The 23828-nt window shown below is 36.3% G+C and overlaps 1 protein-coding gene across 2 annotated transcripts in view; it reads right to left on the bottom strand.

The window, feature by feature from the left end:
* Nucleotides 1-258: 258 nt before the first annotated feature.
* LOC116514000 (nicotinamide/nicotinic acid mononucleotide adenylyltransferase 3-like) overlaps nt 259-23828 on the bottom strand; it is a 35915-nt gene continuing 12345 nt past the window's right edge. For both annotated transcript variants that reach the window (XM_032225368.1, XM_032225367.1), the window contains exons 2-5: nt 18974-19116; nt 11376-11559; nt 7577-7686; nt 259-1619 (exon numbers count right to left, since the gene is read on the bottom strand). In XM_032225368.1, the coding sequence (XP_032081259.1) occupies nt 1279-1619; nt 7577-7686; nt 11376-11559; nt 18974-19082 (744 nt within the window). In that variant the 5' untranslated portion in view covers nt 19083-19116 and the 3' untranslated portion in view covers nt 259-1278. The remainder of the gene's footprint in view (nt 1620-7576; nt 7687-11375; nt 11560-18973; nt 19117-23828) is intronic.

Here is a 23828-nt window from a genome sequence, read left to right on the forward strand (position 1 = left end):
TTAAATGCAATCTCTAGAAATGTTCACATTATTTCATGCAAATTTTTCATTTAGTGGATTTCTTACAAATGTTTATCTCCAAGAGGTCTCTCACACACATAAATACACGCATACACGCACATACATACGCACTTCTATCGAGTAGTGGGATTCAAATAATTTAACAACCAGTTCTCTGCCCTAATAATTTCTTCCAACAACCAGTTCACCAAACTGCTCAGAAAGTTAACAACCCGTTTTCCCGAAATGGTGTGAACTGGCTGTATCCCACCATTGCTTCTGTCCATAAAAAATAAACCAATTATTGGGAGTTAAAACTGATGGCAGAAAAAGACCCAGTGGTCCATTGAGTCTGCCCTTTGAGTGTTTGGTTTGTTTGTCTGAGTTCACTTTCTTTTTAATATTTTAATTGTTTATTTTTATTTTGTTTTTATTCTATTTTTAATTTTTTGTCAGATAATAAACATGTATTTATCCCAAGCATGTTTAAACTTAGTTACTGATGACTTGACCCACTATTTCTGCTGGATAGTAATGGATAGCTTGGTCCCAAGCTTCCACTACTCTTTCTGTGAAATAATACTTTCTAACATTAGTTCTGAACTTTTTCTGTCAGTTTGAGGTTTGATTTTCAACTTAATACAGCTTAATACAGGTAGTCCTCAACTTACAACAGTTCCAAGTTATAACACCATTGAAAAATGTGACTTAAGAGCATTTTTCACTCATTATGTTTGCAGCATCCCCATGGTCATGTGATCAAAATTCAGATATGCGGCAACTCATATTCATGACAGTTGATGTGTCCTGGGGTTATATAATCACGTTTTGTGAACTTCTGACAAGCAATGTTTACGGGGAAGTCATATTCATTTGACAATCATATTATTAACTTAACAACTGTAGTGATTCACTTAACTATTGTGGTAAGAAAGGTCGTAAAATGGGACAAAACTCATTTAACAACTGTCTAGCTTCCTAACAGAAATTTTGGGCTCAATTTAAGTTGTAAGTTGAAGACTGCCTGTACCAAAATTTTCCTTCTAGAACCTTATTCACACCCTTAATATATTTAAAGGTTTCAGTCATGTTCCTCCTTTCCCTTCTTCTTTTTCCAGGCTGTACATATTCAGTTTGTCCAATCTCTCCTAATGTATTTTGTTCCTCAGACTTTGCAGATTTTTTGATGCCTGTCTCTGGACTCACTCAATCTTACCAAAAGATAAGTAAACAGCATAAACACTTTAAGGGACTATACCAAATTTTCTTTAATTTATTTCATTCAGTCTTTTCCATATATATATTGTGTTTCTTAATGTAAGAAATAACAGAATCTGGCAACAAGTATTTCACACTTTGTCCTTTGCGCAAGGCACACCTTATGCCGGTAGCACTGATTTCATTTAGAACCCAATCTTTTACTAAATGGATATTATGCTGGCAGTTATTTAAAAACTCTAAATTAGTGATGTACTGGGAAGGATCATGGCCAGCACGACTAACACAGACCAATCCAAATCTTTCCACTATTTCGATAATATCTTCTGTTTTCCAGAGGTTAGGTGTTTGAAATGTCTTCAAAACATCAGCTCCGCATAGAAGTTTTAGCTCTGGAACAACTGCAAGAATGATGAGAGTATATTGTGAGAAATATTTTTTTTACTGTCTGTTTTCTTTGTTGACATGCAGTCTTTGCTTAAGAATAAATATTAAAATTCAGCCTATCAATCTGTCTACTTTTCAAAAAGCAGATGGTTACAAAAACTGTCTTAATTTTTCCTATTTCAAGTTTCAAGTGAGAATTTTGTACCTCCAAACCCCTTTTCCTCATATAAAATGTGCATTCTCCATGGATCTTCATCAGTGCTGATCAAATAATATACATGAAGAACAATCTAATGACATTTACCATTTTATTTATTGGACACAATTTTACATATGTACAGAATTAGTTAGTAGCAGAATAGCTACTTTAATTAGTAGAGGTAATTTAATTAGTGGGTATTCACTAATGAAGCAGGTGCTGTGTCATTACATTGACACTTTCCCTTCTCCAAGTAGGCCTTAGATGCATATCAGTAGGTCATTTCACAAACAATCAAGGACATAAAGTTAGGAAAACGGCCTAAAGTGCATTGCTTTTCCTACACCCAACTTTCCACATAGTCATGCCAAGTTAAGGTTTGGGAGCAGCAACCAAATCACAGTTGTATTGCACCTTGTATTCTAATATTTTCTTTTTTAAATGGTAGACATTTTAAAAGGTATCCTTTTCATGAATTCTTTACAGTCAATGCCATAACTTATTCTGCTCACTGTATATTACATCTCAGGTACTTTCTTTTAATGTTTCTGTGTTCTTCCTTTCACTCAACCCTAATCTGTTACTAATTAGAAAGGTGTTTTCTCTGAGGTTGCTCTCTGCCTCCCTTTTCTAATGGTTCTTTATTACCCTGATGGCTCCCATATTTGAACTGAGCTATCCAAAAGTCTAAACAATTTTCCATCCATTCTGATAAAACTTTGGTGGCTTTATTCCTCACAGCTACATTGTGCTTTCCTTCTATCCTTCAATTGGGAGGAAAATGTGTTGATATAAAATGTACTGGTCCCACAGAAGTACCTTGACCATGCCTTAGCAATATGGCAGTGCTGCTGCTTTCACATAGTTTATTATGTGTGAAAGAAGGATGGTTCAAGGCAGCAAGGAGGAGAGTTCAAGGTGGCTCCCTGCTTTTCCATCCGCACCTACCTGGCATTATTTACTTTTAGGAAAACCAACCAACCGACGGGCAAAGGCTGGTTCTCTGGCCTTTTCCTGTCCCTTCTTTCTCTGTTCTTCTTGTATTGCGAACAGCTATTTATCTTTTATTTTATTTTATTTTTGACAGATGTTTTTCCTTCCTACCTGCTGTCCCACCATTGGTATACTGGAATTTCCCTTTCCTTTATCATTGGAATATTTATCTTTCAGTCTCCCAGAAACCTGAGAGCTTGTTATTTCTGTGATACAAATTCTCAAAACTGCCCCACTAAAGCGTCCACTAAGCCACTGTTTTTTTCATCCCAGCATTAGTGTTGACCTTTGATGTCGCTAGCTTGCCTTGTCTTCTCCCAGCCTGCCTTTCTTAACTTTGTTTTCCAGAACTGTCCTGATCTGTTTCTCTGTTTTCCAGACCTGTCTGAATACATTTTTTCAGGATCACTGACATCCATAGGAATGACAAGCTATCCTTCATTACCAACACTATCCAGACCTGTCAATGGATGATACCTAATGTCCACAACTTTAACAGTCAGATAAGTCACCATGCAGTCTACACACACCTTTCACAAAACAATTTATCAGTGTTTCTAATTATTAAACAGCCCACAAGCAAAAATTATTCACTTTCTGTGAAATATCATCAGTATGGTGGTATTTGGGTTTATCATCCAAGGATGATCTCCTATGAAAAAATTATTATATAAAAATGTCATTCTTTCCTGCAACCCCTTTACTTTAGCACCAATGTACCTATCATCTGAGAATGGACTCACATCCTACACAATCTTGTCTACATACATTTGTTTTTCCAGCTTAGCTACCAAGGTTTCAAGGGAACTGACTTCTTACTTGACAGCTAAGAGCAAACAGCACTGAACACAAAGCCAGCTTATGTATAATAAAGGCAGGTAATAATATATGTCACACTTTTTGCTTGACACAGTTCAGTAAATTGTAAAACAGCCCAGCCCCAGGACTGGCTTTGTACTTTTCAACAAGTTAGCATATAATTTGTTTTATTCTTTAGGAATTGTCATAAATGTTTGTTATTTTGCTACTCTGGCTTCTTCACATGGATAAACTCATTTTGATGCTCACTTCTGAAGGCAATAGATCCGTATCTTCACTTTTTTCTTGTTTGCCCTCCTTATCAAGTTATTAAAGTAATGTAAAGGTGTGGTTTTCCTTTCTTTCTCCAATATGTCTTTGTTTTGTTGTAAGAATATAAGCAGGGCTTTGCTAAATCAGAAACATGGTCCATCTAATTCTACATTCAGATTTCAAAGTGGCCAAAGAAGTCCACTAATTCCCCAGCAGAGGGACTTCAGAGGCCATTAAACTGGCATCATTGATGATGATGATGATTGAGTTCATGACTTTCATGAATTGATCTAAACCTTTTTTGAGGCCATTAAGCTGGTAGACAGCACCAGATATCTTGGTAGTGAATTTAAAATTTTAATTACAAATTGTTTCACAAGAGTATTTCCTTTTGTCTACCCCAATTATTCCAGGATCCGATTTCATTGGTTTTATTTTGGGAGCAGGTAAATAGCTTCTCTTTGTCTATTTTATTTGCACTATGCATAATTTGGTATGCCTTAATCATGTTTCCTCTCATTTGCTCAAATGTTGCAACCTTTCCTCATATGGAAGCTGCTGCTTCATCATCTTAGCTGCCCTCCTCTGAACTTTCTATAGTTCTTCTATACCATTTTTGAGGTGTGGCAACTAGAGCAGCACTCATTATGCCAAATGTATAAGCAATACTGATTTATATAAGGGCATTATGATATTTACATCTTTTTCCCACAGTGGATACCCAAAGCTGTTAAGCTTAGAAAAATATTTGATGAAGACCTATTGAAGTAATTAACTTTTTATTTTAAAAGACTGCCATTTTTATTGCTATATATGCTATACCATTTTATCTGAAGAATGGGATAAAAGTGCTTTATATAAAATGAATATTGAGTTAAGCTCCTGTTATTGCTTGAAATTTTTTGTCTTGCAATAGGTCATTGGTCCACCTAAGCCATAATGCATCATAGCTTCTATAGAAACCCTTTTCCAATATTCATTGGCTACAACCTTTTTTAAGGAAATGCCAGAATCTAATCCTTCTGAATTATAAACTTAATTGCATGCAGGATGTTTTCACATAACAATATGATTAGAAAGGCTCCTTGGAAATTGCATACTATATTAGCCTAAGGTACTTCCCAGCTATGGATTATTAATTTCAATTGCAATGAATTCATTGGGACTAAACATATTTGTTGGGCTCGGTTGTATTTTGAAAATGAACAGATCACTTCAAATGTACTAATGTTATCTTTAAAAAAAAAGAAGTAAAAATCCAAAACCAACAAGGGGGGATTATGAGGCACCACAGGCATAAATCAGGATATGTATTAAAGTCTGTATGGCAGGTTTTTCCTGAGTAAACCAAACAAAGAACTTTGAGTGGTGACATTAAATGAAGTGATGGAGAAAAGATGTATTTCCTGACAGCCACAGAATAAAACTTGTGAGAAAAATAGGGAACTCTTAAAAAAAAAAACCAAAGATTGATATGTAGCCAAACTGAACAACTAAATGGCTTTTCAAAGAAGGCTGACAAAAGAATCAACTTCAATAGGAAGAAAAGTGAGCATATAATATCCTTCGATTTTTGAGAGCTACTGTTAAATAAGATCTTGCACTTTCACAACAGATAATAGCTTTTGCTGAAGTCAAGTGCTTACAATAATACTCCAGCTCTTGAGCCTTTGTTTTTGTAACCTTTTGACTGGCGTTATCAGAATCAATACTGATAGTGCAAAAGTTATAATAACACTCCCTAAGACCTTTCCAGAAGGTTAGCCAGGTTAGACAATGGTGAGATTACCAATAGCACAAAAGAAACAGGTAGATTTAATACCCAACAAGATCTTACTAAAAGGTAGAGCTCCTAGATAACCAAGGAAACAATACAAAGTTATTTGGCCAAGTTGAAATTAAAATAGTAAGAAATAACTGTGCATATAAAGCTAAATCAGTGACCCTAAATAGAAATGAAAAGAACTATAATAGTAATTTGAAGAAAAAGATGTAAAACAATAAAAATCCTTAAAAATATCTTTGTAGTGTTTTTTATTTTTGAAGGCCAACTGCAAATAACTGAAATCGTCTCAAGCTAAGTTATATAGAAATAATGTTTTACTCATAGGCTTAGAAATTAACTTTGAGGACTGTGTCATATCTAGAAAGGGAAATTTTACAACATCCCAATTCCAACTTTTCCAGTTAGCAAAATGCATTGTTAGGTAGAGCCAGGAGTGGGTTCCTGCCAATTCTAAGCTCTTCTATATAAGCTACATTGCCGTTTAGAACTGGTTCCAGCTCCCTCCTCCCCGCCCGTCCGCACATCATCAAGATGAAGAGCGAGAGGAGGTATTCTGGGAGTTGAAGTCCACAAGTCTTAAAGCTGTCAAGTATAAACACCCCTGGTTTTTTTTTTCTAAAGAGTTAGGGGTTCAAGGGTCTTGTAACTTGACAGCTTTAAGACTTGCACACTTCAATGCCAGAGTTCCTGAGACAACATGACTGGAGGAGGAATTCTGGGAGTTGAAGTCTTAAAGCTGTCAAGTTTGAACACCCTGGGGTTTTTTTCCCTAAAGGGTTAGGGGTGCAAGGGTCTTGTAACTTGACAGCTTTAAGACTTGCCTGCTTCAAATGCCAGAGTTTCTGAGCCAACATTTTGGTTTAAGTAAGAGCGTTGTTAAGTGAATTTCACCACATTTTACAAGTTGGCCACGCCCACCGTCATATGACTGCATCACTCTCACTCGGTCACATGGCTGGCAAACCACTCCCACCCAGTAACATGGTTGGCAAGCCACTCTCACGTGGTCACATGGCTGGAAAGCCACTACCACAAAGCAGGCCACACCTACAGAAGAGGTTCAAAAAATTTTGAAACCCACCACCGGGTAGAGCTGTGCATAATCCGATCAGTGCTGAAAGATTCCACTGATATTTTTAAAACTAGTCTTGACATGTTTGATACCTATAAATTACTTTTCCTGTACATACAATCTCCAGCTTTTAAAGCAGACAATCTAAATGTGAGCTACTGAATTGGTAAAAGTAACCATAAACAAATTATATTGACATTTTACACAAATTGGCCTTCTCCTACATTTTGCGTTACTGTTACTTTTTTATTGTCTTTTATTTAATTCTACACAACAGCATCATTCTCTTTTACTGAATAGGTTTACTGAATAGATTTTAGATATTGAAAGATGGAGTGTTTTCCTTAGCCAGATAAATTCAAACCTTCAAATTTTTTTCAGAAGGAATCAGGTTATTCTCATAACTTTAACATAAGCTAAGAACACATTTATTGTTTTTTCAAGGAAAATTAAAGAATACATGAACACACTTTATACTTTGTTCAAAAACTGTCAAAAGACCCATTCTCTGTCTTTGAAGGCCTTCTAGGACAGACATTATGGGGCTTGAACATTAGCTAACATTAACATTTGTCGCTATCTTGATTTTATTATTTTTCGGCAGATCTCTTATATTGTATTATTTTTGTCTCTAGTGCAAAATATAACTTGGTTATTACAATATTTGTTTAGCCTTCAAATTTTGATGCAGTTATAACCTAATTATTATGCTTAATCTTCAAGGACTATTATAGATTCTTTATCTCCTTTCCTTGGTTTTCTATTGTGAACAATGAAGTAGAAGAAAAAGGTGTGTACATTGTAGTAGGACTACATTCTATGAACTGCAACACAATTATATTAAACAAACCTGTAACTGATGATCTGATTGATGGGACACCTTCTTCTTCTTTGAACCAAGTATTTTCTCTACACAGTTTTCTGATATTGTGTGATTTAAGTAGCTCTTTGTAATGATGCCTGTACAAAATAAGGGGTCGGTATAAGGTAATTTTCTCAGGGATACATTTTGTGATTATCTTCTATTGGCACTTTCTAAAATTCAATTGGCTGTTGCAAACTTTAGGTCAGAGTTTAATGACAGGGTTGGAGATTTTGTCAGATTAATTTTGTGCCTTGCAAACAGTACTTCACACTCTTGTTCAATTGCAATATCTGTTGACCATTTGTTATTTATATAATATCCTAGGTAACAGATGACATAAAATAGAATTTTGTTGGATCACTTAACAAAATAAATGAAATAATTTTCAGATATTACTTAAAAAACTGAAAAGAGATCCTCTAAAACAATTAATAATTGTTAACAAATGCTTATAATTTAAACCAAGTGCCAAATATGTCAGTTCATGTTAAACTTTGTGAGGAATGTTGATACTGTACCCAAAAAGTACAAGAGTGTTTCCCAAATTCTAAGAGTTGCCTTAAATGCCCAGCTTCCCAAAATGCAATGACTAAAGAATGATATTTATATTCCCATTTAGTCTGTTAAGAATGAGCACCTGGAGTGCAATAGGAAAACTATTTGTCCTTCTAATGCAGTCAACATTTTGTAACATTACTGTGTTTTGATTTATTTAATTTCTAACCCAACTTTCTACCCTAATTATTACTCACATTTTTTTTAAAAACAGTATTTATAAGGAGCATGTCAAAATTAACAATACCTTAGATACTAAAATATGTTAATAATTAAAAACCTTGAAAAAGATATGCAGCTGTTTCTTACTTTTTTAAAACATGTAGAGAGCATAGAAAACAAATATAAGAGGGACTACATGTCTTGAAGCAAAATCTTCCACTGAAGACTTTCAATGGCTTTCATTTGGAAAGACGACTTTCCAATTGATTTTCCTTAAAATGGAAATAACAAATTATTTATTAATGGAAGTCCTTCGAGTGATTATATGTGAATATAAAAAGATGGATGATGCATCTGAACAGAGCCCATTCATGATATTCTAGAGTTTACAAAATTCTTGTTAGGAGCCCTTTGCTCTCTCATTCTTACCATATATAACTAATTGCAACTGACATTAAACATCTTTAATTTCTTATGAGCCTGATTCAGAATAATCAAGGAGCAAACATGAAGACACACAAAACCAACTGAGGCAGAATTCTCAAATAAACACTCGAAGAGTGTCTAGTAGTCCTAAAATGACAAAGAAAGGCCTGGTTTTCCAAAGATTGCATTTAATTGAGAATAGTATCTAGCCGAAGATCATACCAATCCTCTTTCCTTGCTCTATTTTACCCCCAACAACCATGCAGTGGGGTGAATTGAGATGAGAGAGAGCGATTGGCCCAAGCTCACCCAGTCAGTTTTTAATTCCTTGAAGAAAGGCTGCAGATGTTATTGACACAGATGTTAATAGACACAGAATGAGTGTGACATTGAGGAATTTAAATGAATTTGAAATCTTATAACCCATGATATTAAACATTTGCTAGGCATAATTTAGACTTAGAACATGAATGTAAAATTTCATCATTATGTAAAAGATTGAACAGTGGGAATTTCAATCAAAAATAATATTAAATTCAATATTAAATTGCCTTTGAATATTTCACCCAAAATTGGTATAGATGTTTTATCACTGATATATTACTCCTTTGCTTTTGCTCCTTTGTTTACATTTAATACATATGGCAAAACTTGTTTTGAATACTTTGCATAGCCCTATTACTTAATATTAGTCTATCTAACTTGATATCATGAATGGATGAGAAATCTAGTCCCACCTGTACCGAGAAAATACTATGCAATTTGAGATTTCAAAAATGTAAAACTTCCTCTCTGGAATAATGGCTAATTAATTTGGGGAAATATGCTTTGATATATTGAATAACTTCATATTTAAAATGTAAACTGATGTACAATGTAATCTTATTTAAAAATCACTTTTGTTACTACATGGGATTGCACTGCACCCCAAAATTGAATTCTATATGCATTGTTTACTATATTCTCTTAGTGTATTTTGTAGTGTTTAATTTATTTTTTATTTTAATTTTGTTAATCAGCAATTTTTATTGTTCAGTTGAGATATTTTTTGGACAGCAATATGGTATGAAATGACTAATACTAGTCGTAAAGTTGTAAATAGTATACTAGAATACTAGCATTTAATCTTTATACACTGCCCAGAATCACTTGTGTTAAACTGTCAACCATATCAATCATATCAGCAAGTTAAACGGTACATTTGATGTGCTGGTTAGCTGCAGTTTTCTGGATAGCCAACCATACTATATTGCTTAGATTGTTTTTTTTTTCCTTTTTCTGATGATATTCTCTACATTTCTTTAAATGTGCAAAAATTTCAGATATCTATGCATCTGAAAAATGAGCCAAATGAGTCCCTGAAATAGAAGGTGCTATAAGGTCCTTCAGTTCAGGGACTTGGTAATTGCTGTCTTCACAAAAACTATAAAGCATACTAAGGGCTAAACGAAAGGGATTGTTAGATCTGCATGTCCAGCAGTGGAGGAATTAATAGAAATGGAACAGATGGAAATCAAGCAGGTCAGAACTTTTCAAAGGCCTTGGCCATGTATTAAGCAACTTCCCTTGTGCTGACAGCAGTATGACAGACGGCAGTGGGTTTCCTGCATAAAAATAAAGTCATTTTTTCCCCAAACATATGTTATGGTACTAGGGGAAAAAAAACAAGGATTGCAAGCCAAGTAACTAGAAAAATCTTTGCTATCAGAGTATAAGTTATATAATTTACCTACGTAGTTTCTTATAGAAAATTAGAATGAAAAATTCTGAGAATATACAGAATCCTGCATTTTCAGTAATCAAATGAATTTCAGAACAATGTTATAATTTGGGACCTAGATATGTTAGCAACACAGCAAATATACTTAGGCTTTTTTGTGTGTATGTCAAACGAAATGTACTTATAATCATCCTGAAAATAATTAAGAATTTAAAAAAAGGAATGTAAATGTCTGATACAGTGGTGGGTTTCAAATTTTTTTAGAATCTCTTCTGTAGGTGTGGCCTGCTTTGTGGGAGTGGCTTGCTGGCCATGTGACTGGGTGGGAGTGGCTCGCCAGCATTGTGACTGGATGGACATGGCCAACTTGCAAAATGTGGTGAAACTCACTTACCAACGCTCTTGCTTAGCAGCCAAAATGTTGATTCAGAAACTCTGGCATTTGAAGCAGGCAAGTCTTAAAGCTGTCAAGTTGCAAGACCTTTGCACCCCTAACCCTTTAGAAAAAAAACCCCAGGGGTGTTCAAACTTGACAGCTTTAAGACTTGTGGACTTCAACTCCCAGAATTCCTCCTCTCACTCTTCATCTTGATTATATGCGGACAGGCGGGGGGGAGGGAGCTGGAACCAGTTCTAAACGGCACTGTAGATTTGTGGAACCTCTTCTATAGAAGAGGTTATAACTGGCAGGAACCCACCCCCGGTCTGGGAGGAGGAGGAGAAGGAGGAGGAGGAGGAGGGATTGTTAAAAGTTATCCATCTACCTTATTCTTCTCTTCTATATATGAAAGGACTCTACTTACAACTCCTTTCCTCTAAGCAAAATAAAGTTTTCTACCTTCTTTGCTTGTGGATTATATCTTTTACTAAAGTATTTGATTAAATTCTACTATCAGCGGCAGCAACTATCAATAATATTACCTTAGTACTATGAGAGTCTCAGTCCACTGACTTTGCTCACTCTCCCAAGGATCCACCCTGATCCAGTTGGATGTTTCAACTGCAAGCCGAACCATTGCGACTCGATGCTTTGCTGCTACCAATCCTTGCTTCCCATAGTTGTCACTAACTGGTGAAATTATACCTTCTATCACATGGTACTTTCCTAGATAGAGAAAAATATATTTAAACAATCCACTGTTTATACCTTTTCTTGAAATAGTGATAAATGATAGACTGAGAAATTCTTCACACTGTGAATAAAAAGGATTGTTCCTTCTTTTCTGCAATTAAACTATTGAAAGTTCTATTACTGAAGCATTAAGTTATTTATTTAAAATATGTATAGCCACACATCTTATACTGAACTCTGACAGCTCCCAAGCAATAGTTATAACAGCATCATTTTAAAATAAATGGATAAATAAAATATTACAATAGACAGACAGATAGATATGTGTGTATGACATATAAATGACAAATAGTAAAAATATGGGACCTTAATAAACTTTAACCTCAGTCCACCACAAAAACACTCTTATCCAAGTGTTTAGGGGAAAAGCCAGGTCTTAAGTGATCTTTGGAAGGCTAGAATGATAGGGGCCTACCAAACCACAGGAAGAAGGGTGTTCCATTGGGCATGGGCTGCTGTCAACTTATAAAATTGCCAAGGTGAGGAAAGGGGAGGGCGCATTCCACACATACTTTTGGCTAGTGTTGGATCTCAGATTACTGCGGCTGACTAGGGACGGGTGCATCTCATTGGGGAATGTGATTTATGACACAGACTGAGAGGAGGGAAGGAACAGAGGTAAAGTTCAGCTATAATTCAAATAATGCTCAGAACTGACTGCAAAAAGGTCTTGCCAAAATGAAAGCTCCTAATAAATGATTGGTTTTCTTTTGAAATTTGGCTCAAGACTCATGAATCAATTAGGGCATTTTTTGGAAACCTGACATGGAAAAAGCATGATGCTCAGATCCCAAATAAGGCAATATTTAAGAGAAGGGACTTGGAGTATACCCAACCTATCTAATCTGTTAGGACAGGAAGATGTCCTTAGGAAGAGGGGTCCTGCAGATAACCTGGTAGATATTACTAAAAAGAGCAGATAATCATAAAGCACTCTGCAAATGCAAATATTTTTTATCTATAAGGTGTAGGATTAGAATATCTGAAGATTGGGTTAATGATTACTTCAAATATATACCAGAACTATAAGAACAGCTTCAAGATAACCTAGCTAACGTATGCTTTATCTGATAACTATTTGCTTCTTGTACTTATAAAGTATAAAGTAACAGTGACATGTGCTTTAAAATGTTTTCTGCAAATCTTCATAATAGTGTTAGCCAGTGAAAAAAGTAATTATCACAGATTTTTAGACCATGTGTGAATAGCTACAGGGGACTAATTTAATTAATATCATGCGTGCCATCTCTTTATGAGTGACAATGTTAATTAAAAGGTAAAGGCAAGAATCTCCAAGAATGTTCTGAAATATAATTAATTAATGTCTACTTCAAGACAGATGATAAAGTTCATAATTCAAATGAATAAAAGACACTGGTATTTACTAACATTTTTTTCTTAAAATTATAAAATTGGATAAACATCAAAATATAGAAAAAAATGAAACTCCATGAAATAATATGTGTTTCTCCAAATTGAGCTGAAGTTATATTTCAAGTTAGATAAATCTAAGACATACAATTAATATTAGATTTAAGTCCACTTTTCTTCCATGACTTAAAACAGCAGATCCTCCTACTAATGTTTCTACAATGTGATATTGTAAACATGTGAAAGTGATTTCCTCAAACTTATTATACAGGTTTTTTTGCTTTGTAACATTTGTAGAAATGAACCATTCCACTTTGAATCATTAAAGTGTCTGCAGCTTTTCAGATATTCACATATCAACTTGGAAAGCTGTCCTTGTCCATCTCACTTTGCTTTTGATCCTTTGTTTTTTGTTCCATTTCTCACATTTAACACACATGGCAAAACATTTATGGATTGCTTTGCATAATCCTATTACCAGTGGTGGGATACGACCAGTACACCCTGATACTGGCTTACCGGTGCCTGCTGGGAGCTCCGGAGGGCCCACCTGCCCACCCACTGTCCTTACCGCTATTTGAGCCGTTCGGGGCATTTGCGCATGTGCACAGAGCATATGGAGCCTGCGCGATGCTCCGTCAAGCAGCTGGAGCGTTGCAGGTGGTGGATACACATGTGCACGCTGTGCATGTGCACGGCCCAGTTGCACCATGCCGGTGCAATGGGATCCGATACCCATCACTCCCTATTCCTTAACATTAGTCTATCCAAATTGGTACTATGAATGGATGAGAAATCTACCACCACCCATTAAGAAAAAATATTTTTAAGAGAAAATACTATGCAATTTGACACAAAACCCATTACTGCACTTATTTATTTATATATTTATATACGATCTTCCCATCAAGTCAATGAAGTTGTACTTTGTTTTAAAATAAAGTAATCCTCATTGGGTCATTGAATAAGAAATAGTTATGATCGGATCTTGTACATGCACATGCAAAGTCAATGGGTAAACTGGCAAGAAGTTGTAAGTCACACGAGGTCCTTGCTTAATGATCCATTTGGTGTTCACTTAATAATGGCAAGTGTGATTGCCATGTCATTAAACAGCACAGTCACAAGGTTTTTGAACTTACAACTGTGTTGCTTAACTACCAAGTGCTTGGTCCCAATTACCATTGTTAGTTGAGCACTACCTGTACTGAAATTTTAGAAAATATTTTTCTCATCTTAATTAAAATTCTATTCAGGAATGCATGATACCAGCTCAGTAACCTGTTCTATTCGGCTACCTTCCATTTGGACACAGAGATACTAAATTAACAATAAAGGGGGGAAGGAGGGGGAAAGGCTATCCAGCAGTTTTCTCAAAGGGCTGATATTCCTTGAGTATTGATAGCATGGGCTTCCCAGCCTGTTTAATTTAGGACTGCATTGTTAGATATAGAGGAACATAACAAAGAGAAAAGTAAAAACATCGTGTTAAATAAACTATTCTGATTTAAGGGTCAAACCAAATAAAGTAATGGGACAAAAGTTGCAAGAGTAATAGGAGATAATTAAGCAGCTATTATAAATATAACCAGGATTTTTGCATAAAAGATGAAGAAGGATTTAGAATATGAAGGAATAGGCAATACAAATTTCATTTCAAGAGTCTCACTGAGTTGGGTCAACGATTAATACTTAAGAAAGTGAGTCCCAGTCTGCAGCATAAATGTATATTTGATTTATTTGCCACTCATCTTACAAAGCAATTTCAGGTAGCTAAGCAATAAAAAACCCCTACTGTATAATACCAAAAAACAAAATGATAAAAGCACATGAAAACAGAAACAAAGGAAACAATGGCATTTAAGGGTAAACATATCAGAACAAAATTACATAGCTCATCAGTTCAAAACCCTCCCAATCCCCATGGCATTTCTCTTGGTGAAATAGTATTTCACAAAGCATGTGCTATAATAGGGATATGCTTCCTGACTCCCACTAGATGACACTCTTCAAACAGGGCCAGCACCAGGCAGATCTAATGGCATTGTTAGAAACAATTGGAGTGATGTGGTCCCTCAAATATCCTAGCCCATTTTTGAACGGTTTCACTGGTGACAACCAGCATTTGAACTACACTCAAAAACTATTGTGAACCAATGCTGTTAATGGAATATAGCTATATTGAGAGATGCCCATAATTTTTCACACTATTGCATTTTCTACTAGTTGCAAGTTATAGATGTCCTTCTAGGGCAGTCCTATTTATATCACATAACAATAACCTACTCATAAGCATGAATGTCTGTGTGCAATGCCTCTCAATACAGGAAGGGATGAAATTGGTGTACTGTACATTGGTGTACTATATAAGATTTTCAGAAGGCCTTGAACAGCTGTTGAAAATCCAGGATTATTCCCAAGTTCACATGCCAGTTCTATCTGAAATAGTGTTATCTCATCTAAAACTAAAGACAGAAAATTAATTGGATCCAGAAGACCTAAAACTTAAAGCTGCTCAGTTTGCTAGGGTTGATCGAAGCTCAATTATTCCCTATAGACACATCACAGTCTTCAGACACTCAGACAGGACCTTCACAACATTACTTAGTCACCTAAAGATAGAGAAGTATGTCATTAATATACATATTTCTCTTAAAATGAGAAAGTTGGATAGGGTGAAAAACATTCCAGAAGTTGTGGTCTACTGATGTTTTTTTTGACAAAGGGGTACACAATAAAACAAAGAAGCATACTTTTGGAGCTTTAGATGCAATTTTTGCAGAGAATCTTCTACTATTGAGCAGTTTTTTTTAAAAAAAAAGCTAAGCCAAGTATAAACACAACATAAAGAGTATTAAACTTATGTTTACAGAAGTCTATGCTTTTCAGAAGTTTGAAAATGATTCTGTTGCAAGACTAAAGAGATGATGCTAAAATGAAGCTCTAATATTTTCTTTAGATTACATGACAATACCTTATCATGCAGTGTTTAATTTTTCCAAGTTTCATTCATTCTGTAATGGAAAATAAAAAATAAACTCCTGTCAGCAATTGCTGTGACATTAATAAATTCTAAAACCAACCTCGCACCTGTGATCAGGCATTTTCTTCACATAGCTGTTGGTTTAAATAGAATATAATAGTATTCTCAACAACAGAATCTTGAGAAAATGAGAAAGAGAATAGTAGCACATAGACTATTTCATTCCTGTTACCTAAAATCTCAAAAGGTGTTCAGCATCTGTTCAAGGATTAAAAAGAAATTTCTCATATGGTTTTTATCAGAACTACATCTTGCTGCTAAAAAGCCTTTTTATGTGTATCTACTGAGAACATGTGCCATCCTTTTGATTACAATACAAACATGTAATAAAAAGAAAGAACAAAAGGATAAGAATCTAAATGTTTCTTGGAGTTCCCTTGGTACCAATATTTTCTATTATCATCAAATGTTGATGATTTTAGTATTCTAAATAAGGTCTTAAAAATTGTGTCCGTACGTGCGTGTCTATGTGTCTGTATGAGTTTGGTGAATTTTACATTGCTAATCATTACCAAAAATGTTAATATATCTACAAGAGCTCATATAAACATATGTCAGGATATGTCAAGCAGTAGCTAAATCTATTCTTGTATCTCTATATTAGAACTTGTAAGATTATTCTTAATCAACTGAATTAGATATTAAGGTAGTGATGTAGTAATGAATTACATAGATACATAGCTTTAAAATAAATAAATAAACTTCAATGTGAACAAGAATCTGAAAAATATTACATTGCAAATGCTGCCTCTAAAACTGAATTTAATTAGAATCATGTAATATTAAACAAAATAACAGTAAATAATCAAGAATTTAACTACTCTTGATAAGATTTTATTTTGCAGTATTATATGCTATAGCATATTAGTGCAATTCTTTATTCCTTCCATAAAAGTGAGGATTTTGAAGGAAAAAGTTTTCTTTTGAAACAGAATATTTCCAATTCCAACACTTTCAGCTTCAACATGTCTTGGAAGAGCTACATCCATACATTTAGCATCCATCTCCATTGGTAAAGAGGTGAACAGCTCTTTAGTTCTGTTTTTTATCCCCAAATGCATTCTACATTCTTCCCATGATTTCATTCTACAGAGAAAGATTTCATTAAAGGTAAAATATATAGATCATTTTTGACATCTTTAAATCATAGCAAATGGTGCAAGATAATAATGTACAGAGGAACACATGAGTGGAGAGTGTTAGCCGTAAAAGATTGCCAAAAGATATTTAGCACCATCCGTCAGTACTAAAAGTCATTCATAGAACAATAAATTGAATTACACTAAAAATAAAAACCTAAACAAGCATGATAAAGCTTGGAAAATAAATAAGGTTGTGCGTTATTAATAATAAAATACAATAGGATGTATTATTCACTAATATACAGACCTATACATTATATTTAAGAAATTATTTCATAAAATTTATCCATTGGTATGAATAAAACAAAACTTTTCATAACATGCATGAGTTTTTGTTCCTTAACAGGAATTAGAGATAATGAAGGAAATACTGTGTTAAATGGTAATGAAACAAAACCTTATTTCTATCCCCTAAAAGTAAATAAAATTCAAAGGAAATTCTAAGAGAGAATGTAAATGAACTTTACTCTTGTTTTTGCAGGATGAAATATCCAATAAACCTTAAGACAATCTCATTTCTACCCTGTTCTGTTTACACATGGGAATTAGATAGAATGAAACGTCTATAAGAACCTTGTATAGTTCCATCTAGCTCTCTAGCTTGTCTCAGTAATAGCACTCTGCAGGACTTCCAAACTCTCTGCATGCCCCATTTTTTGCTTGTTTTTCCCGCGGGAACACTCTAGAGGCCTCTCAAACCCTCTGCATGGCTCGTTTTTTGCCAAAAATGGGCATGCTTTTGCAAAAAAAATAGTTCCATTTTTTGCTCATTTTTGCCTTTCCCAGCCTCCAGGAACACAGGCCTCCCAAATCCTCTGCATGCCCTGTTTTTGCAAAACATGGGTCCATTTTCGCAAAAAAAAAAAAAAAAAAAAAGGCCTATTTTTCACCTCTTAACCACCTCCCCCCAGGCATCATATTTTTGCTCTCCCCTATTCCTAACGCCAGGGAGCACTTTGCAGACCTTCCAAACTCACTACATGACTCATTTTTCACAAAAAACAGAGCGTGCAGCGGGTTTGGGAGTTCTGCAGAGTGTTAACCTTGAAATCTAAGTCTGTGAGTGACTTTATGTAGCAGTATACCATTAAAACAACATTTCTAGATTGCTCGTCATTGCTATTGCTTGTGAACTATTTTCTGAAGCTTTCCAAGCATTCATGACTTACAGTCCATTTATTAGTGATATTGAGACTGAATGAACCTGCTCATCCATATCTTAGATCATTGCTAATGCTTGAGTGAACATGACCCAGTCAACTACCTGGATCATTAGCTACTTGGATCATTATGGCCGAACACAAAGGCAGCTAAACATAGTTTTTCCTCTTCTGTAATTTCTATTTTGAAGAAACAGTTCAAAGACATAATGAATACATAGAGGCTTTTTTCTGATTTCTCTTCCTGATTTCCTTAAAATTGCAGACTATATCACTTCTTTAGCTTAAGTGATAAAATTAGCATACAGATGTGACATTGCAGTTTAAGTGTTTCATGGCACCTCGAAAAGAAAGAATCTGGGAGAGAAGTTAAGACCCTTTTCATCACAAGTTAGTCTGCAATTATTCTATTGAACCTTTGGCGAAACTTAATTATACTGATGGGAAACAATTTTATATTTCCTTATCATCACTTTTATTTCAAGGAAGAGTAAATGTGTAAACTTTCAATTTAGATGTTGTGAAGTAGTTGGTCTAAGTCTTGAACTTTTAATTAACAGAAATTAAAATGTGTTGAAACAATCTGGAATGTTGCCCCATTTTTGGAGATACAAATGATTCCTTATTGCAACACAGCTCACTCTGCTTTTGGAGACATTAAATAAACTAACCTGTTTGATGAAGGTGATCTCTTGCTAGTTCAAATAAACGCATGTGCATATTTGTTATGGGGTTAAAGGAGCCACAGGAAAGAAGAATGAGGGGTGTCAGACGTTTCATTGCACCAAGTAATCTTCAATGGCACACCATTCATCTGAAAGGAGAAAATAACAATTGTAACAATTCATCCAGCTTTCTCAACTATTTCCCTTCTTCCAAAGAAATAAGATTCCATATGGCTGGCACCATGGCAGAAGAGACCCTCCCTCCTCCTGGAACCTGCCAAGTGTAATTCCCTAACAGACAAGATCCAGTTATCGGCACCTCGATATCAAAATTATTCAGAACAATTTTAACGGGTTCAGAAAAGGACAACAAAGATGGATTGGAGAAACAACCAGGCAATTAAGAAGAGAATATAGATGTGTTAGATGTAATAGCCATTCTTCAAACACCTAGAAAGATGTTACACAAAAGAAAGCCAGGATCCCTTACTTGTTTTTTCATAGTGCAGGGCATACAGTTATGAAGTTAAATTATAGGAAGGCAGATTTCAATTAAATGTGAGGTGGAAAAATTAACGACAGTTTCAATAATGGTACAAATGACTCAGACAGACAAAGTCTTCTTTCACTAAATATATGGGCACCTTAGTTTTTAAATTTGTGCACTTAACAGGCAGTTGATCTGATGGCCTAAATGTACTTGGCCAATTATATGATTCTGCATAGTTGCACAGATAAATGGTACCTCACACAAAATCAGGTCAGGATTCCAGGAACTGTTCCACCCCCCCATAGTTTTCAATCTACGTTTCATTTTTTTCCAGCATGTCATGTCTATCAAATTCAATTAATTTTCCTTGACCTTTTCTGTTCCATTCCTTTAGGCGTTTTAATTCGAGAGCTATTTTGCATTTCCATAAACTTTTGGGATTTTTTTTTTAAATCAAGCCTGCTGTTCATTCTTCTGTTAGTAGATGGTGAAGCTTTGACTATAGAAATAGCATATTATGAACATTGGAAATAGTAGGAACATTAGAAATAGACTGATACAACCCACTCATTATGTCAGTATATATATACAAAAGACTTCCATATAAAATTATGTCAATCTGGGAGGAGGAGCCGACGTCGCTACGAGACGGACATGCGATCTCAAGGCTCTGAGATTGCTGCCAAAACTTTTATCGCTGGGTCGTCCAATAGGACATAAACCGCCCCGCAGAGACGGTGAACGGGAAGAATACGTCCTGCTGATCTCAGGGACACCGCAAAGTCGCTGATCGACTGAGAAGTTCTTCTAGCTGGCAATAAAAGCACAGCCTCTAGGCTGATGAAGTTGGGACGGCTCCAAATGGAAGGAAACGGAAAGAGAAAGTGTTTACAGCTGGTGAGGAATTTTTACCATTTTAAAAGAGACTGCCTACAAAAAAACTTAAAATTAATTTAAATCTGAGAACAGAAGAAATAAGCGGCGGAATTAAGCTTTGAATGGTTTTGGTCAGTGTGTTATCTTGTTTTTAAATGCTATTTTTATGGATGGAATTTATGCAAGCCTTTTAAAACAAATGGATTAAGTTTTCTTCTATCTTTATTATTATTATTTTTGCAACCTATGCACTAAAATTCTACTTCATTACTACGTGTTTTCCTTTTTTTCTCCTCTATTTTACTCAAGAATTTGATTTTTATTTTTTAACTTGGAATATAAAAAATAAAAAAATAAAAGAAGGAAACAAAGAGAATTCTAACAACAAAGGGAAAGTTAGTGCTGCTGCTCAGAGGCTGGAGGCTTGTGTATTGGGAACAAAGCACTTTCACTTTCCTCACTGAACAGTCTGGCTTGGCAATTCAAAATCTCACAGTTTGTTTATAGAGAGTGATAAGAACCAAAGGACAAATTATATACACAGGTGTCTTTTTGAACTATATCTCTAACCAGAGAAAGTGAAAAGAAGATTTTACTGTGAATTTATGTTTAACCTTGTAAAAATCCTTCAAGCCAGAGCAGCAGTATTTGTCAGCTGGAAATTATGGCACAACTTCAACAGCAGAAAGAAGCTTTAAGTTTTAAAAAGATAATGTTTGAAATTCAGAAATTATCAAACACATTTGAGAGGACGGAGAAGAAGTTGGGAAATCTAGAGCATCTAACAATAAAATATGATGAAGTTGGAGATGTTTATCAAGTGGAAAAAGTGGAGGTTAGAGTCCTAAAAACCAAAGAGAAAAATGACCACAAAGAAATCAAATCCGCTGATATCTATGGTGATTGGTTTGTGTCTGGAAATGGAAAGAGTGGAATACAGAAAGAGGAATTAAATGGAGGGGAACAGATGTCAAGATACAAAAGAAGAAAGAACAAAAGAATTTATGGATTTAAAGAGAAATTCTATTAGCAACAGCATTGATAACACCACTGACAATTAAGATAAGCTGATCAAAGAAACAGAAGAAGGGCATCGAAAATTATATGAGAGACTCAATAAGCAATGAGTTGCAAAGATGAGTCCATGCAAATTTGATTAAGGAGATGTTTAGAGGACTGATACCACAAATGGCAGAAGATATGAGCTTGTTTCGCTACTGGAAAGATACAGGTTGGTAGATGAAAGTGTATAATATGAAACTAGTGAAATTTAGTGAAATTTAGTGACAATAGATATGGTTAAATAAACAACTGATAATGATAATAACATATACATATGTATTGGTATGACAAGTAGTAATTGGATATGAATATTGAATGGTACCTATGAAAGGAAGATTAGAAATTATTTGGTTATATATAAAGGTTAATAAAAAATAACTACATTGAATTTAGCTAAATATTGATTATTGGGGAGGAAATGCTATGATAATGGATAGAGTTAAATGAAGGAGGGATAATGATAACAATGTGTTGTGACTCAGCAGATGTCTGCTGTGAGTCTTTTCGGGATACAAGATTCATTATGCAGCTGGGGCTGGTTAGAGGCAAGTTTGGAGATAAAAGGACAGATGCTGCCATGCCCTAGTCGCAGGAGTCAACGTTCCTTCGTGCGTACAACATTGCTTAATACACTTGGATAAGTGTTTTGGTGTTTCCTGTAACCCTGATTCGTGGAGACTTTGGAAGAAGTGCATTGCTTGTAAGAGTTTTGTTTTGCATTCTTGTCGGAGACTTGTATTTATGTTATTTTTGGGCTCGAAGCCACTTTGAACTGAGAACTGATAAAGAAAGACTTCCTTTTAAGTTTGTCTGCTTGCGTTTGTTAAGAGCCATGAAGGGGGGAGAGATTGACTCCTGCCTGACAAGCCTTAATCTCAGTAATTATGGAACAGATAATGGCTGAAAGTAGATTAATGGCGCAGCAAAAAGCAAAGTTGTCGGATCAAATTCAACAGTTGCAGAGAGCTGCAACCCCCCCCCCAGCCAAGGAGGAAGTGCCCAGTAGCCATGCCAGATAAATATGATGGGAGTCTGGCCATGTTTGCAGCATTCTTGGGACAATGCCAGCTGTTTATTAACCTGAGAGCAGAGGACTTTCCCACTGACCGGACGAAGGTGGGATTCATGATCAGTTTACTCTCAGGCACAGCTGCCCGGTGGGCTACCCCCTTGTTAGTTCAGCAGAGCCCTTTGTTGGATGACTTCCAGGGCTTCTGCCAATATTTCAAACGGATGTTTGAAGATCCGATCAAAGGGGAAACAGCTACCAAAAGTTTGAAATCACTGCAGCAGGGGACTGGGTCATTGCAGGACTATGTGTCTGAATTCAGGCTACGTAGCCAGGATTCCACATGGAATGAACCAGTTCTAATGGACACGTTCCAAGATGGATTGTCTGAAGCCTTGCAGGATGAACTGGTGAGGGTGGACAGGCCACCGACGTTCGCCACGTTGGTCCACCTGTGCCTCCGGATAGACGCCCGGCTGCAGAGGCGAAAGCCTCGCCGTGTATTCCAGGAGACCACCAGTATGCCGGTTTAGCAAGAGACTGCAGTGGACTGGGAGGAGCCCATGGAGTTGGGTGCTGTCCGACCTCGAGTGTCACGGACAGAGATGGACAGATGACGTGCGGAGGGATTGTGTTTTTACTGTGGGGATCTTGGACACTTAGCAGGGAGCTGCCCCAAGAACAGTAGGGTTGCACGGACTGCAGCCGTCCCTCAGCAACGCACGATCAAGTCGGACAATCAGCACGTTGGTGTGGCCGTGATACCCCGTTCGCACAAGATAGCATGCGTTCGGGGGGGGGGGTGGAGTCCCAGGGCGGATGCCCTGCCGAGTAAAGAACCCCAACCGTGCGAACTCGCTTCCAGCTCAGACTGTTCTACCCGTTGCATCCTGCACTGCCGTTTGTCATCCCGTGAGCATGCAGGCTCTGGTACAGGATGTGCAGCAGGGTGACGACTGGGTGGAGCGACGAAAGGCGGAAGTGGGGCCGGCGTCCCCATGGACTTTGGAAGGGGATCTTTTGAAGTGTCGGGGCCGCCTCTATGTTCCCTCAGGGCACATCCGTTGACGGGTGCTTGCGCAGATTCATTACACGTCTGCATCAAGACATTGGGGGTTTGTTCGGACATTGCGCCTGGCTTCCCGTCAATTTTGGTGGCCCCATCTGAAAAATGACGTACGGAGGTGCGTGAAGTCATGTGCCCAGTGTCATTGGGCCAGGTCTACAAAGAGAACTCCACCGAGATTCCAGCTGTTGTCGACTCCGGTCCCCGCAACACTGGACTTTGCCTCTAGGTTCCCAGTGGGGTGCCAGTGTCTTGGACCATGTTCCGGGGAGGCCGTCACCAACCCTTCTGGGCCACACTCCGATCATCGAAACCGGGGGAAGGGCTCTGTGGGAGGGGATTGTGTGGTGGTCCGGCA

This window comes from Thamnophis elegans, chromosome 10 (genome assembly GCF_009769535.1).
Source record: "Thamnophis elegans isolate rThaEle1 chromosome 10, rThaEle1.pri, whole genome shotgun sequence".
Classification (NCBI taxonomy): Eukaryota; Metazoa; Chordata; class Lepidosauria; order Squamata; family Colubridae; genus Thamnophis; species Thamnophis elegans.